This window comes from Pelophylax lessonae (genome assembly GCF_965119305.1).
Source record: "Pelophylax lessonae genome assembly, chromosome: 4".
NCBI lineage: Eukaryota > Metazoa > Chordata > Amphibia > Anura > Ranidae > Pelophylax > Pelophylax lessonae.
Genome location: NC_138771.1, coordinates 187178293 through 187191204, shown reverse-complemented (window position 1 = coordinate 187191204; position 12912 = coordinate 187178293). Strand labels below are relative to the sequence as shown.

Sequence of the window (12912 nt, the reverse complement as noted above, 5' to 3'; positions counted from 1 at the left end):
TATATACTTTTATACACGCTCACTCACTAAATTGATATATTTTCTTTTCCTTGCTGTGTATTCTGCCTATAGCCCCTTGCATGTCTAGCTGCTGTTTTTCCCTCCATTTGTTTTAATGAGTCTGGGAGGCACAGTTGCAGCATCCAGCCACACTACCTATCAAAGCGTTTAGTGCCCTATGCGTTCAAGGATGAATTAATTCTGGGCATTTGTCCTTAAATGTAAGGGGCCCTAAAGATGGGTACTGCATGCTACACCATTCAGCCCTGTCCAGTCGCAGCTGCCACAGACTTTGATAGGCTTCCAGCAGCAGAAATGGAACACTGCATCTCTTTCTCCCAGGCACACTATAATGCTTGGAGGGACGCACAGCATCTAGACGCCCCCACTTGCAAGGGGCCTAATTGTTCTGTGTTTTGGGTAATTTAAGTGCCAGCTGGCACCTTAGATTGGATTTATTTTAAATCTCTGTGCATGCGTTTCTGATGAGTATAATATATGAAATAGATATATCCCTCCCCTGTATTGCTTTTGAATTCCTCTAGCATTGCTGGATTTAAAGAAGGTTGTTCCTAGGCAGTCTGCTTACGAAGTACCTTGCTATGCAATAACCAACTCCAATCCTAACTTTGATATTACACCTACTGTTAACATAGCAGTCAGGGAACGCTAGTTGAGTTATCTGCAATGTAGAACGGTTCATGCTATAGATGCACATGGTAAGAAATTACTTATTAGAGCAGAAGTTTACCTTTGAAGAAAAATAATAAATGCACATAAGTTTGTAGGTAAAAAAATATGCATTTATTATTATTTTTGTTAAGAGCTTGAAAAGCATTGCCCCTGTGATCAGCAGATCGTGTGTTTATTGCCACGGTTCTGCAGACTGTTTAAGGCTGGGTTCACAGTCGCACATATGCGAATTGAGTGCAGGTTTCCCCGCATCCAATTTACATGACAGACGAGTGTGACCAGCTCTTAATGGAGCCGTTTCACACAGGCTCGGAGTGACCACCTTTCACATTCAAAAAGGGTCCTGTGCGTCTTGGGTTAGATTCCGGTGTAAATTTAGGCAAAAATTCGGACCGGATTTGCACCTGAACCGGTGAACAGGGACGCACCAGACCCCAGTCATGAACCAGCGGCTGCATGTGTGTGTACCCGGCCTTACTGTCTTCCCGTACGTCCAATACTGGCAGGCAGTTACACTGACTGGAAGACTCAATCACCTACTGGAGCGCTCAACAGTGCCCTGGTAGTTCTTTGAGAAAGCCAAAAGCTGAAAAAGGCTGTCTGTACTTTTTCCACTCACCAAACACTTTTTTTTTTTTTTTTCTTAGATTGTGACAGCGAGCGTGGGGTGCCCTCACTCGCTGTCAACATGGGATTTGGGGGGGGGGGGGGGTTGCGGGGGCCAGTGCGCATATGTTGCAAGTAAAACACTGAAATAAGGGTGTAACATGTTACAAAAGGTGAACTTAAAAAAAAAAAAAAAAAAAAAAAAAGTGAACTTATCCTTTAAAAAAAAAAAAATGCGCTAACTGGAAAACAGCATGCTGGGAGTTTTGTGCAAGAGGCACTCCATCGGGAAACTAATTACAAACTGGTCCTGTGCGTTGACCTGTATTATGAGTGACGTACTGACATTACATGCAGTTATGCTTGTGTTCAAGACCATAATGATATTTAATTGTACAAAATGACGTTATGTAGCCCATGAGCAGCAAGGGTTTTTTAATATAAAAGGCTCGGTTTTGCAGTTTTTTTGTAAGGTGGAGATGTTGTCCTGTACACTTTAGTATTTACATTTTTGCAAAGTCAAGCTGATTTATTTCAAGCATCTGTTTTAGTGCTGCTTTTATTTTAATGAAGAGGTAGTAAAAAACCACGGAATGCATTCTGGAATAGTTGTGGAATAGTTGTGGCTTTTCCTAGTGGTCATTTAACTGTATGTTCTGTACACTGTATTAACAAATGGCGTCATAGTCATTACATACAGTCTAAGATCTTATTGGGGTTTTGCACAAAGCCATTTACTATTAAAGCAAATAAATTCTAAAATCGAATGAATATTTTTAGGGTCATAGTAAAATGCCTCTGAACGTTTGGATGATCTGTTGTTGCAAAAGAGTTTCTACTCTTATCAAAGAAACACGATTTGCTTTAAATGATCAACCCTCCCCAGCATACTTGTTCTGGATTAGTGGCTCAAAAAGTATTAACACTAGAGACAACTAGTGCTTTTAGAACAAAGTCCGCAATGCCAGCCCATGTACTGTATTTGCTTCAGTAGACATTTCTTTTAAATAACCACAAACACCATAAATAACCATGCCAACCATTTGTTCTAACTGCTAGTGAGTGAAGTGACGAAAACAACAGTTTTGAGTGATGCCTGTTCACATCTTTGTGGCTTTTTCCATGATTTAGGAGGTTAAAATGCTTGTTACTAACCAAACTAACCCAAGCCTTTACCCACGTCCCGGGTGGGAGGGACCCAGTGCACATTACACTTGGTCCCATTTAAATCTTTGCAGGGCTCTGTCCCAGGCTGAATCCCTATTTGTGGGCATTTCTGTGGAGTGGTTGCAGGCAAGTCTGGAGCCACCACCCTTCCCCATTCTGCACCTCTGCCACCCCGTCTGCACGTAACAGTGCACACAAAACAGCCTTCACAACCAATCCCCCTCCAAAAGCTGCCAGCAAGATAAAGCATCTGCAAACCTCTGTGTATTCCTGCAGACCTTTGACTCCACTGATCAACTCTGGTAAGCATCTTTATTATGATCCGAAATACTGAGCCCTGACCCGCCACCAGCTATTTAGGGGAGAGTGGAGTAGTAACTGTCCACTAATGTTGTCGTGAATGATGGTGGCTAGAGAGGAATGCCCGCCTTCAGGAAAATATAAGCCCACAAAAACAAGCCAGCTACTTCACTTATCAGAGAGAGACTAGTGTAGTAGCTGGATGCGTGTTTTTGTGAATGAGGACTCTCATCTCAAACCACTGTCGTCACAACAACACAAGCTGACAGTTACTGTTCTGATGTCTACATGAATAACTGGCAGCAGATCAAGCCTCATTCTTTCTTTTTAGCTGGCATAGGAGATCAGAGAAAGCACCATGATGCCTAGCAGAGCTGCAGAAGTTTCTATCTGACAGCTTTCAGAGGAGATGGGGAAGGGTGCTATGTACACTATGAGGAAGGGTTATGAGTAAGCGACCTTCAGAGTCGTGAAACATGTCAACCATGTCCATGTCTGTTCGATGCACCGTTGTCTTTTATGAATGGGAATAAACACTTCAAGTTCATTCATCTCTGAGTGCGGTCAATTTTTCTCTTTGGAAGTTTGCTATGTACACTATCGCATGCCTACCCTCTTTCCATGCTCTCAATCAGCACTTAGTCTTCTTGCTCCAGTGTGGTTGTATGAATGTGCACAGCAACCCTTGCAAAGATTTGAATGGGAAGTGTAATAGTCACGGATTCCTATGAGGATTTAACAAGCCTTTTCATCTTCTGGCAAGACTACTTCTTTAATGGCAATGTGCACTTTCAAATGTTTATTTTATTTGCTAGTATTCGTGTATTACCTGTGTTGTGTGTTTGCCTTACCTTGTAAGGGTAAGAATGGGCTCACATGTTGTGATTTGTAGTTTGTAATGTCATAGCTGATCAGTTCCCTTTTTAGCTTGTCCCTGTTCACTAAAGACAACTTCTTGTTCTTGGTCACTCTGCATCCAGTTAATGCCTTGCAATTTCGTGTTGCATCACAAATGTGGGTGTGCTAATGTGCTGAAACAGTGATCTTTTTGTTAATTGCTATGCCTTTGTCAGATCGAATTGCTAATTCTCACCCGCAGAAGCAATGACGGAAAGATCCAGGGATCATGGAATATGTAATTTCTTCACAAGATTTAAGGCTGGATCACACCGGATTGCAGTACAGGAAAGGAGCGTTCCTTGTGTTTCCTGCATCGTGCTCAAAACGCACTTCCTTTGCGATTTGCTGCGGGTGAAAATGCATTAATGGCATCCCAAAAGCAGAGTTTGCAGGCACCAGATGGTACCGCAGTGCATGCTATACTTTTTTGTATGATCTGGTGTCGTTTGCAGCACATTCAAATGAATCACTGCAGGGGAATGCACAGTTAACATGTACCAAATTTCTGTGTGATTCGGGTCTGAACCAGCTCTTCCTCTACAATAGGCTGTGTGTACAAGGCTACAGATGACACTAATCCACTACATGATCAATTCACATCTTATGCAAGTTTAAAACACAAGTTGCAGGTTTATAATGCCTTTAATGGAGAAGTGTGGTGTTCTTAAAATAATAAATAAATAAATAAATAAATACAAGCCGCTCTGTGTTTGTCTATGGACACACACAGTATGGCTCAGGCACAAGTCTGCATGATGCCCCCACCATACCAAGCCACTTGCTATGGATGCATTTGGCATGAGGAGGAGCCAGGACCACCAGCAGGTGACCTCAGAAGGGCACAACCATTTCACAGAGCAGGTATGTATGAGAGGGATGATGTTGTTTTTTTTTTTTTTTTTTTTTTTTAAGTTGCGTTTTTATAGTTGCTTTATGTTTGAAGGTTAGTGGTGACCATGTAGGTAATTTCATGTAGAACACGGAGAAATTCTTTCATTGATTGCACTGCTTGTAACAATCTATAAATGGAGGAAAGAATCCTGTGGCAGATCAGGCTCTCAATTATTCACAGACAGTGTTGCAACCAGTGCAATCAATGAAAGAACTTTTCTCATTGGAGGAGGAGGAAGCAGGGGGTGTATTTCCATCAGACCCAACTGTACTGCTATTTTGCCTAAAGAGCCAAAGATGTTAACAATTGCAGCCCTGGAAGTTCAGAGCCAGGAAAGGGACCGACAACACCAAACCCCTTTTGTGAAATGCGTTTCTGCAGCTTATTCTGCTAGCTAGCATTACGGGGTTGTCCTCACAGAAAAGTTCTGTGCCATCCAGATAGTTGCCTACGGAAGTTGTATGGACAGTAATGGGTCGTAGAAATCTGTTATGTGGCCTTTTAAAAGATTACTTTGCAGTCCGAGATTGCACAAAACCTGCACATTTATTATAGTAATGTTTTGTTCACTTGTGGTTTACATTTTCTTAGTGGTTTTGCGTAACATTCTGTATAAAAGGTTATGTACTATTCTTGTGATGTAGTTACTCTTGATTTCTTTCTTCCTTAGCCTAACATTCTCCATTTTAAAAGTATGATTTTCTTTTCCCTTTTGCAACTTGTGCTTTGCTTTAGACTTTTTTTATTTTTTGTATTTATTTTTATCTTTTATTTTTCCTGTACTGCTCCCTTAGTTATATCTGCCATATCTAGAATATTTCTGTGTTTCCGTTACAAATGGATCTGTCATCATTAAATATACCTGCATAAATGTATACATTTAAATGCCACTTAACTGGATGTGGCCTGTGTATGTTTCTAGATTTCAGTCCCTGTTGCCCTGTGCAATGATCAGACTCCCATTTGTGCAGTGGAAGAAAGAAGCGGGTCTCTGGTTACTGAAGGCACCAAGCGCTGTTCTTCCATGATATTTTTACATAGGAAACTATTTAAGCTTTGAGATTTATTTTAATGCTCCGAATGTGTTGAGTCTTTAGCTACTGTTAACACAAATGGGAGCAATCAATTAAAAAAACAAAGTAAGAAAAATAGCCAATATCATACAAGTATTCCTAATTTAATGAACAATTTAATGTTGACATGTCCGCTTTAAAATTAGAATGCCTTATTTTGAAATTTAGGAAAAAAGCTGATCAAAATATAGCAGTCATTGGCTGGTACTGTAGTGGAAATTATTTAGGTTTAGAGCTTAGAAACGAGTTCAGCCTCTAACACATGGAAACTGTCTTTCTGATCATTTATCTTCTCACTTCTCTCTCAGGATGTTTGATGTTGGCGGTCAAAGATCTGAAAGGAAAAAGTGGATTCATTGCTTTGAGGGAGTTACAGCAATCATTTTCTGCGTAGCCCTGAGTGATTATGACTTAGTTCTGGCCGAAGATGAAGAGATGGTGAGTATGAAGGTTACATTTGCACAAGGTGATAGCTGGATAGATGTGAGATATTCTGTGTTAGCTCTTTTTCTGTAGTAATATCTCCACATTAAGTCGATTTATGTATTTATTCATGTTGCTCAATGTTTTCTCTTGCAGCTGCCTTAAGACGTGTTCATGGAATTTAAGGTTTTTTTTTTTATTTAGGTTGCTTAAATTGGACGATGTATATCTTAATAAGGAGCTTATTTGGTAGAACTACAGAAACTGGAAAAGAGCATGGGAGCATGCTTTGGACCTATGTATATCTCATACCTGACTGATGCCCCTGGAAGCTGTACATCACTTAAGTAGACACCGCTACTCCAGTGATCTATACCGGTTTCTGGGTCTTGTGCTTAGTTGCCGGGTCTCCTGCTTACAGAACAATGGAGGTCAGCCGCTCTGCATGAATGCTATTAAGGGAATGCTTTGCATTTTCTGAATGCATAAAAAGCATTCTCTGATTGGACAAGGCAGGGTAATGACCTCACTCTCTCCACCTTGCCCAATCAGAGAGCGCTTTGCATTCATTCAGAAAATGCAAAGCATTCTCTGAATAGCGCCTGTGCTGGGCAAACGACATGGTCTACAATATATCAGGAAGGCCATGTGGCTCGGGACCCAGAAACTTGGAGCGGTGTCCACTACTTTAAATTCCTGCTTTCAGGGGCATCAGCCAGATATAAAGATATATACATGGTTACATTGGTCCAATGGAACTATGTATAACATAGCAATACCTGGAATTCCATCGGTCTTGCTGATCCCTTCCAGTTTGTCTGTTATATTGAACCAATAGCTTAAATACCTAGAGAGGTAGTTGTTCTGTGTGGTTTCTTAGGTCAGTGATTCAAAATCCTGAAATATGAGTTGGCACAACAGTCAGACCACATGTATTTTCAGAGAACTCACTGAGAAGAAATCAGAGAAATCACAGCCTCAATATCCCATATTGAAAATCCTTAAGGGCCACACTAGAATGTAGTGGTGTTCCCCCTGCGGTTTGCCACACCACATTCCACTCGCACTGCCCTTGCAATCTGCAACAAGAGTCAGTGCAAAGTACCAATGCTCCAAATGCAGGTTGCAAACGCAGTGCTTTTGCCTGCGCCGGATCGCATCGAACAAAAGAATCATGCAATCCAAAAGCAGTCCATTTCAAGAAGTAGTGCATGCACTACTTTTCGGTGTGCTGCGATTTTTCGTAACATTCAAAATGAATGGGCTGAAATCGCACTTCACAGAACTGCATATAAATTGAACAGGAACTGTACGCCATTCATGTGCCATTCCAATGCACTCCCTAGTATGAATGAACGCTAAATGGGTATGCTAGCGTTTATGGGTTTACCTAAAGTTTCCATATGACCAAATGTCTAGTTTTTTGTTGACTGACCTGGGAACCCTGAATCAAAAGGTGCTCTGGTGTGCAATTTCTGCCAGCTGATGTGGTCTAGAGGCAGGTCTCACCTCCTCCTCACTATTGGTGCATCACTGTGGCAAGGGGGGGTTCTTATGGCCAGTAGTGAAAGCCCAACTCCATCTAAATCTTTTTTCTCTTTCTTTCGTTGACATACACAACTCCTTATCATCTTAACCATTGGGGTATACTGCCTCCTACAGGAGTAGGACAATAGGCAGGAAAATGCTTGACAACGCCAATGGGGCAGTCCCAGGGGGTTTCCTCCCACTCTTAGCTATAGGCTTTTTCTGCCTATTCAGGAGTGAGGACCTAGTTCTTTGCTGGGATCTCTGGTCCTGGCATTTTTTTTTCCTTTTTTAAATGGAACATTTTCCTATCTTTAACCCTCCACTGATTGTTAGGTTTTCCAGGTGAGCTAAGTATATATCGCCCCCCTCCTTCCCCTGCCCCATCTGTCTCATCAGATCCTGAATCGGTTTGGGGCTGCCGTGGACGCGATTCACCCTACTGGGTCTGCGTCCAGGCATCATGAGTGCTCCGATAGTGAGGACGATTCCCCTGCTCCTCTAGTCACGCATGAAAAGGCGTTGGAGGATGCACTGATTGTGTCATTGCCTGAAACTTTAAAAATGGAGAATGTGGCTGATGCTGCATCGGAGGCGCCCGTCTCTTTTTGGACCCACAGGCCCTCCAAAGCGGCGAGGGTGTTCCCCTTTTACGCTTACTTTGACAACATTGTCACAAAATAATGGGGTTTTCCAAAATGCTCTCTTGTGGTCCCTAAGCGTTTTGCTATCCAGTATCCTTATGAGGATTCCCTGCTTAAAAAGTGGATGGTCCCACCTGTAATAGACTCGCCGGTTCCCAGTTTAAATAAAGCGACCTTAATTCTGGTTGAGGAGTCCCTGGCCTTTAAAGATCCGGCTGATAGGAGGGGGAGGCCTGCCACATGTTCACTGTGGCTGGTTCAGCACTTAGGCCAGTATTTACTATTGCCCTGGTGTCGCAAACTATGACCAAGTGGGCTAAAAATTTATGCCGGGACCTGGAGGGGAAACCACTTCCCCCTGCCTTTGGAAAGCCGGTGGATCAGTTGCTCCAGGGGCTACAGTTTTTGTAATGCCTGTTTGGATGAGGCTCCTTTGATTTCTATGCTGTCTGCATCGGCAGTGATCCTTCGGCGTATTATCTGGCAGAAATGCTGGTCTGCAGACCAGACTTCTAAGAAGGCCTTATCTGATCTCCCCCTTGTAGGAAATCGCCTGTTTGGAGCTTACTTGGATGACCTCATTAAGGGTCTCACAGGGGGGTAGAGTACTCTTCTTCCGCAGGCTACCAAGGTCAAGGAGCCCCGTCGTAAAGATGGGCCATTCTTCTCGGCTCATAAGAGGCCTTTTCGTCCCTCAAGACAAGGTATCAAAGCCCTTCAGAGCCTCCACGGGAGGTTCATAGAGGACCTGGTCTGGCAAGCCACGAGTGGGCTCTTCCAGACCTGCGAACAAGGCTTCCTCTGCATGAAGGGGTGCCCTCACCCGTATCTGGGTGGGGGGACATCTTCGCTGGTTTCCGGATCTGTGGACCTCCCAGGTACAGGACAAGTGGGTCCACAACGTCATAAGGTCCGGCTACAAGATAGTTTCGGTCTAACCCTCGGGAAAGGTTCTTCTCTTCCAACCAACCTGCACTTGTCCGCAGATTGCTTACGAGTCTCTTTAGGGCAGTGCAAGACTTGCTACTTCAAGGGGTGATTGTTACAGTTCCAATTTTGGACAGTTTTTAGGGGTTTTACTCAAACCTCTTTACAGTTCCCAGGAAGGAAGGCAAGGTACGGCCAATTCTGGACGTCAAGGCGCTAAACTGCTTTGTGCGGGTACATAAGTCCATTCTGAATGGAGTCCATTCGCACAGTAGTGGATTCCCTACATCAGGGGGGATTTTCTCGCTTCTATCGACATAAAAGACGCTTACCTTCACATTCCAATATGTGCCGGTAACCAGTTCTTCCTCCGCTTTGCCGTGGGCGAGGAGCATTATCAGTTTTTGGCAATACCCTTTGGTCTCTCCTCCGTGTTGGCCCCAGAGCTAGCATTGTTGCGGCAGCAGGGGATTGCGGTACTGGGGTACCTGGACGATCATCTTCTGCGAGCAGAGCCTCAGATTGCTCTAATGGACAACTTGGAGGTTACTCTGCGTACTCTGAGGGAGTTTGGTGGGATTCTGAACCTTCAGAAGTCTGCTGTGGTTCGGTCCACAAAACTGGATTATCTAGGTCTGACTCTGGACTCGGCCTCAGCTAGAGTGTTTCTTCCTCTGGAAAAACTACAGACATTTCAGGAGGCAATTCAGCTTCTGTTGTCTAGCAGACGGTCATCCCTCCGGGTGCCAGCATGTCCGGGTGGGGACCTTGGGACAGATTGTGCTCAGAGGGTCTGGACTCTGGGGGTTTGGACTCTGCTGATGTACTGGAACGCCGAGTGATCAGACTTTGTCAGGATCATTGGACAAATTTGTCTTCAAGGGTGTCCGGTATGAATTGAATTGGACAATGCCATGGTCTATGTCAATCCCCAAGGGGGCACGAGAAGTTTCCTGGCGGCTCGGGAAGTAGCTGGCATTCTAAGGTGGGCAGACCGATTTTGTTCCAACTCTCTCTGCTGTACACATTCCAAGGAAGGTACAGAGGTTTGTGGCACAGTCTCCCGATCCTCTGGCCGATGCCACAGACGCATTGGTGGCTCCTTGGTGTCAGTATCATCTGATTTACTCCTTTCCCCCCTTTCTCAAGCTTCTGCCAAGACTCCTGTGCAGGATTGAGGCAGAAGAAATTCTGGTCATTCTAGTGGCTCCAGACTGGTCTCACTGGTCTTTGTATGCTAATCTGGTATGGCTGGTTGCTGATGCTCCTTGGAGACTTTCTCTCAGGGAAGATCAGCTGTCCCAAGGGCCATTCTTCCATCCCGCTTTACAGTTGCTGGCTTTAACGGCTGGCTGTTGAAAGTCAGGTGCTGAAGGATAGGTTTGTCAGAATCTGCGATTCCTAGGCTGTTAAAGGCTAGAAAATCTACCTCTAGGAAGATCTACCATCGTACTTCGAAGACCTACATTGCGTGGTGAGAGTTTTCTTGGGGTTCTCCCTCGCTTCTTTTCGATGGCTCGGATCTTGGCTTTCCTCCAACAGAGGGTTGAGCAGCACCTGGCCTTGAGTACCATCAAGGGCCATGTTTCTGCCTTGGCGGTTTTCTTTCCACATCCATTGGCCACATTGCCTCAATAAGGTTGTCAGTTCTCCAAAAATCTCCCTTCGAAAAATATTCGGGAGGTTCCCCTGCTTACGTTGTCCCAGAAGGTGGCCTTTTTGGTAGCTATTACTGCTGTGTGTGGGGTGTCTGAGCTGGCGGTGTTGTCTTGTCAATCACCTTAACTGGTGGTTCACAGAGATAAGGTGGTTCTTCGTCCCTGTCACTCGTTCCTTCCAAAGGTTGTCTCTGATTTCCATTTGAATGAAGACATTGTGTTGCCTTCCCTATGTTCCAGGGCTAAACATCCTAATGAAATTACCTTTCATTCCCTGGATGTGGTTCGTGCAATCAGGGTTTACCTGGCAGCTATGGAGTCTTTTAGGAAGTCAGAGTCACTATTTCTACTCAAGGATGGACCTCGGACCGCTTGTGCTGCGAACATTTCCAGGTGGATCAGTCAGTGATGCAGGTTTGCAAGGCGGCCACCGTTGTTGTCTGTGCACACTTTCACAAAGTGGATGTGTTTTTGAAGTTTTGAGAATGACACAAATAACATTTTTATCAAAGTCCGATGCCCCAGTTTTTATGATGGCAATTTGCATACACTTCAGAATGTTATAAGGTGATTGGATGAATTGCAAAGTCCCTCTTTGCCATGAAAATGAACTTAATTCCATAAAAAAAAAAAAAAAAAATTCCTGGGCACCCATGAAAGTCCAGCAAGCTCCAGGACCGTCTCCTACATTTGGTTCAGCTGCGGGATCGGGTCACCACCAGTGCAGAGCTTGCTCAGGAATGACAGCAGGCTGGTGTTAGTGCATCTGCAGGCACAGTTAGGTGAAGACTTTTGGAGGATGGCCTGGTGTCAAGAAGGGCAGCAAAGAAGCCACTTCTCTCCCGGAAAAACATAAGGGGTAGACTAATATTCTACAAAAGGTGCAGGGATTGGACTGCTGAGGACTGGGGTAAAGTTTATTTCCTCTGATGAATCCCCTTTCCTATTGTTTGGGGCATCCAGAAAAAAACCTTGTCAGGAGAAGAAAAGGTGAGTGCTACCATCCGTCCTGTGTCATGCCAACATTAAAGCATCCTGAGACTATTCCTGTGTGAGGTTGCTTCCCAGCCAAGGGAGTGCACTCACAATTTTGCCTAAGAACACAGCCATGAATAAATAATGGTACAAAAACATCCTGCAAGAGTAACTTCTCCCAACCATCCAAGAAACGCTTGGTGCCGAACCATGCCTTTTTTTCCAGCATGATGGGACATTTTTGCCCTGGTCAGGAAACTGAGGCAGGTGAAGAATAAAAAAACATCCCACAAATTCTAACAAACTCCAAGCATTGATTATGCAAGCATGGGCTGCCATCAATCAGTATGTGGCCAAGATGATTAACAGCATGCCAGGGCAAATTGCAGAGGTCCTGAAAAATAATGGTCAGCACTGCAAATATTGACTCTTTGCATAACATTAATGTAAAGTCAATAAAAGCCTTTGACGCTTATGAAATGCTTGTAATTATAATTCAGTATACCATAGTAACATCTGACAAAAAGATCTAAAAACGCTTAAGCCGGAGACTTTATGAAAATGTAATATTTTTTTCTTTATTAAAACTTTTGGCCACAGCTGTAGCGAAAAATGTTATCATGCAGGGTGGAGGTCTCTGAAGCAGAATTGCAGTGGAATTGATTTTTTAATGTCCAGCAAATGTAATTGCTAATCTCTTTATAAAAAAAAAAAAACTCGGTTGGATGTTCAAGCCAAATTATTTTAAAATGTATTGTGCTTATACAACCAGTATTTATCCTAAAAAATAGTGTATAAAGTATTGTCATAAAACGCAACTCTTTAAAATATACTGGAAGGATCAGTGTTTATTTCGAAGGTTCATTTTAACTACTATAATTTATTTATTTTGTTTACCCATTCTTTAGAACCGAATGCATGAAAGCATGAAATTATTTGACAGCATCTGCAATAATAAGTGGTTTACGGACACCTCCATTATTCTTTTCTTAAATAAGAAGGATCTCTTCGAGGAGAAAATTAAGAGGAGTCCTCTGACAATCTGCTATCCTGAATATGCAGGTAAATAACATTACTTTTCTAGAATAAAATAATGCATGAGTGGGTTTTTGTTTTTGAAGATTTTT

The 12912-nt window shown here is 43.3% G+C and overlaps 1 protein-coding gene across 1 annotated transcript in view; it reads left to right on the top strand.

The window, feature by feature from the left end:
- LOC309554387 (guanine nucleotide-binding protein G(i) subunit alpha-1) overlaps positions 1-12912 on the top strand; it is a 137746-nt gene that overhangs the window by 97827 nt on the left and 27007 nt on the right. The window contains exons 6-7 of the mRNA XM_082256060.1: positions 5940-6069; positions 12694-12847. Of these exons, the coding sequence (XP_082112186.1) occupies positions 5940-6069; positions 12694-12847 (284 nt within the window). The remainder of the gene's footprint in view (positions 1-5939; positions 6070-12693; positions 12848-12912) is intronic.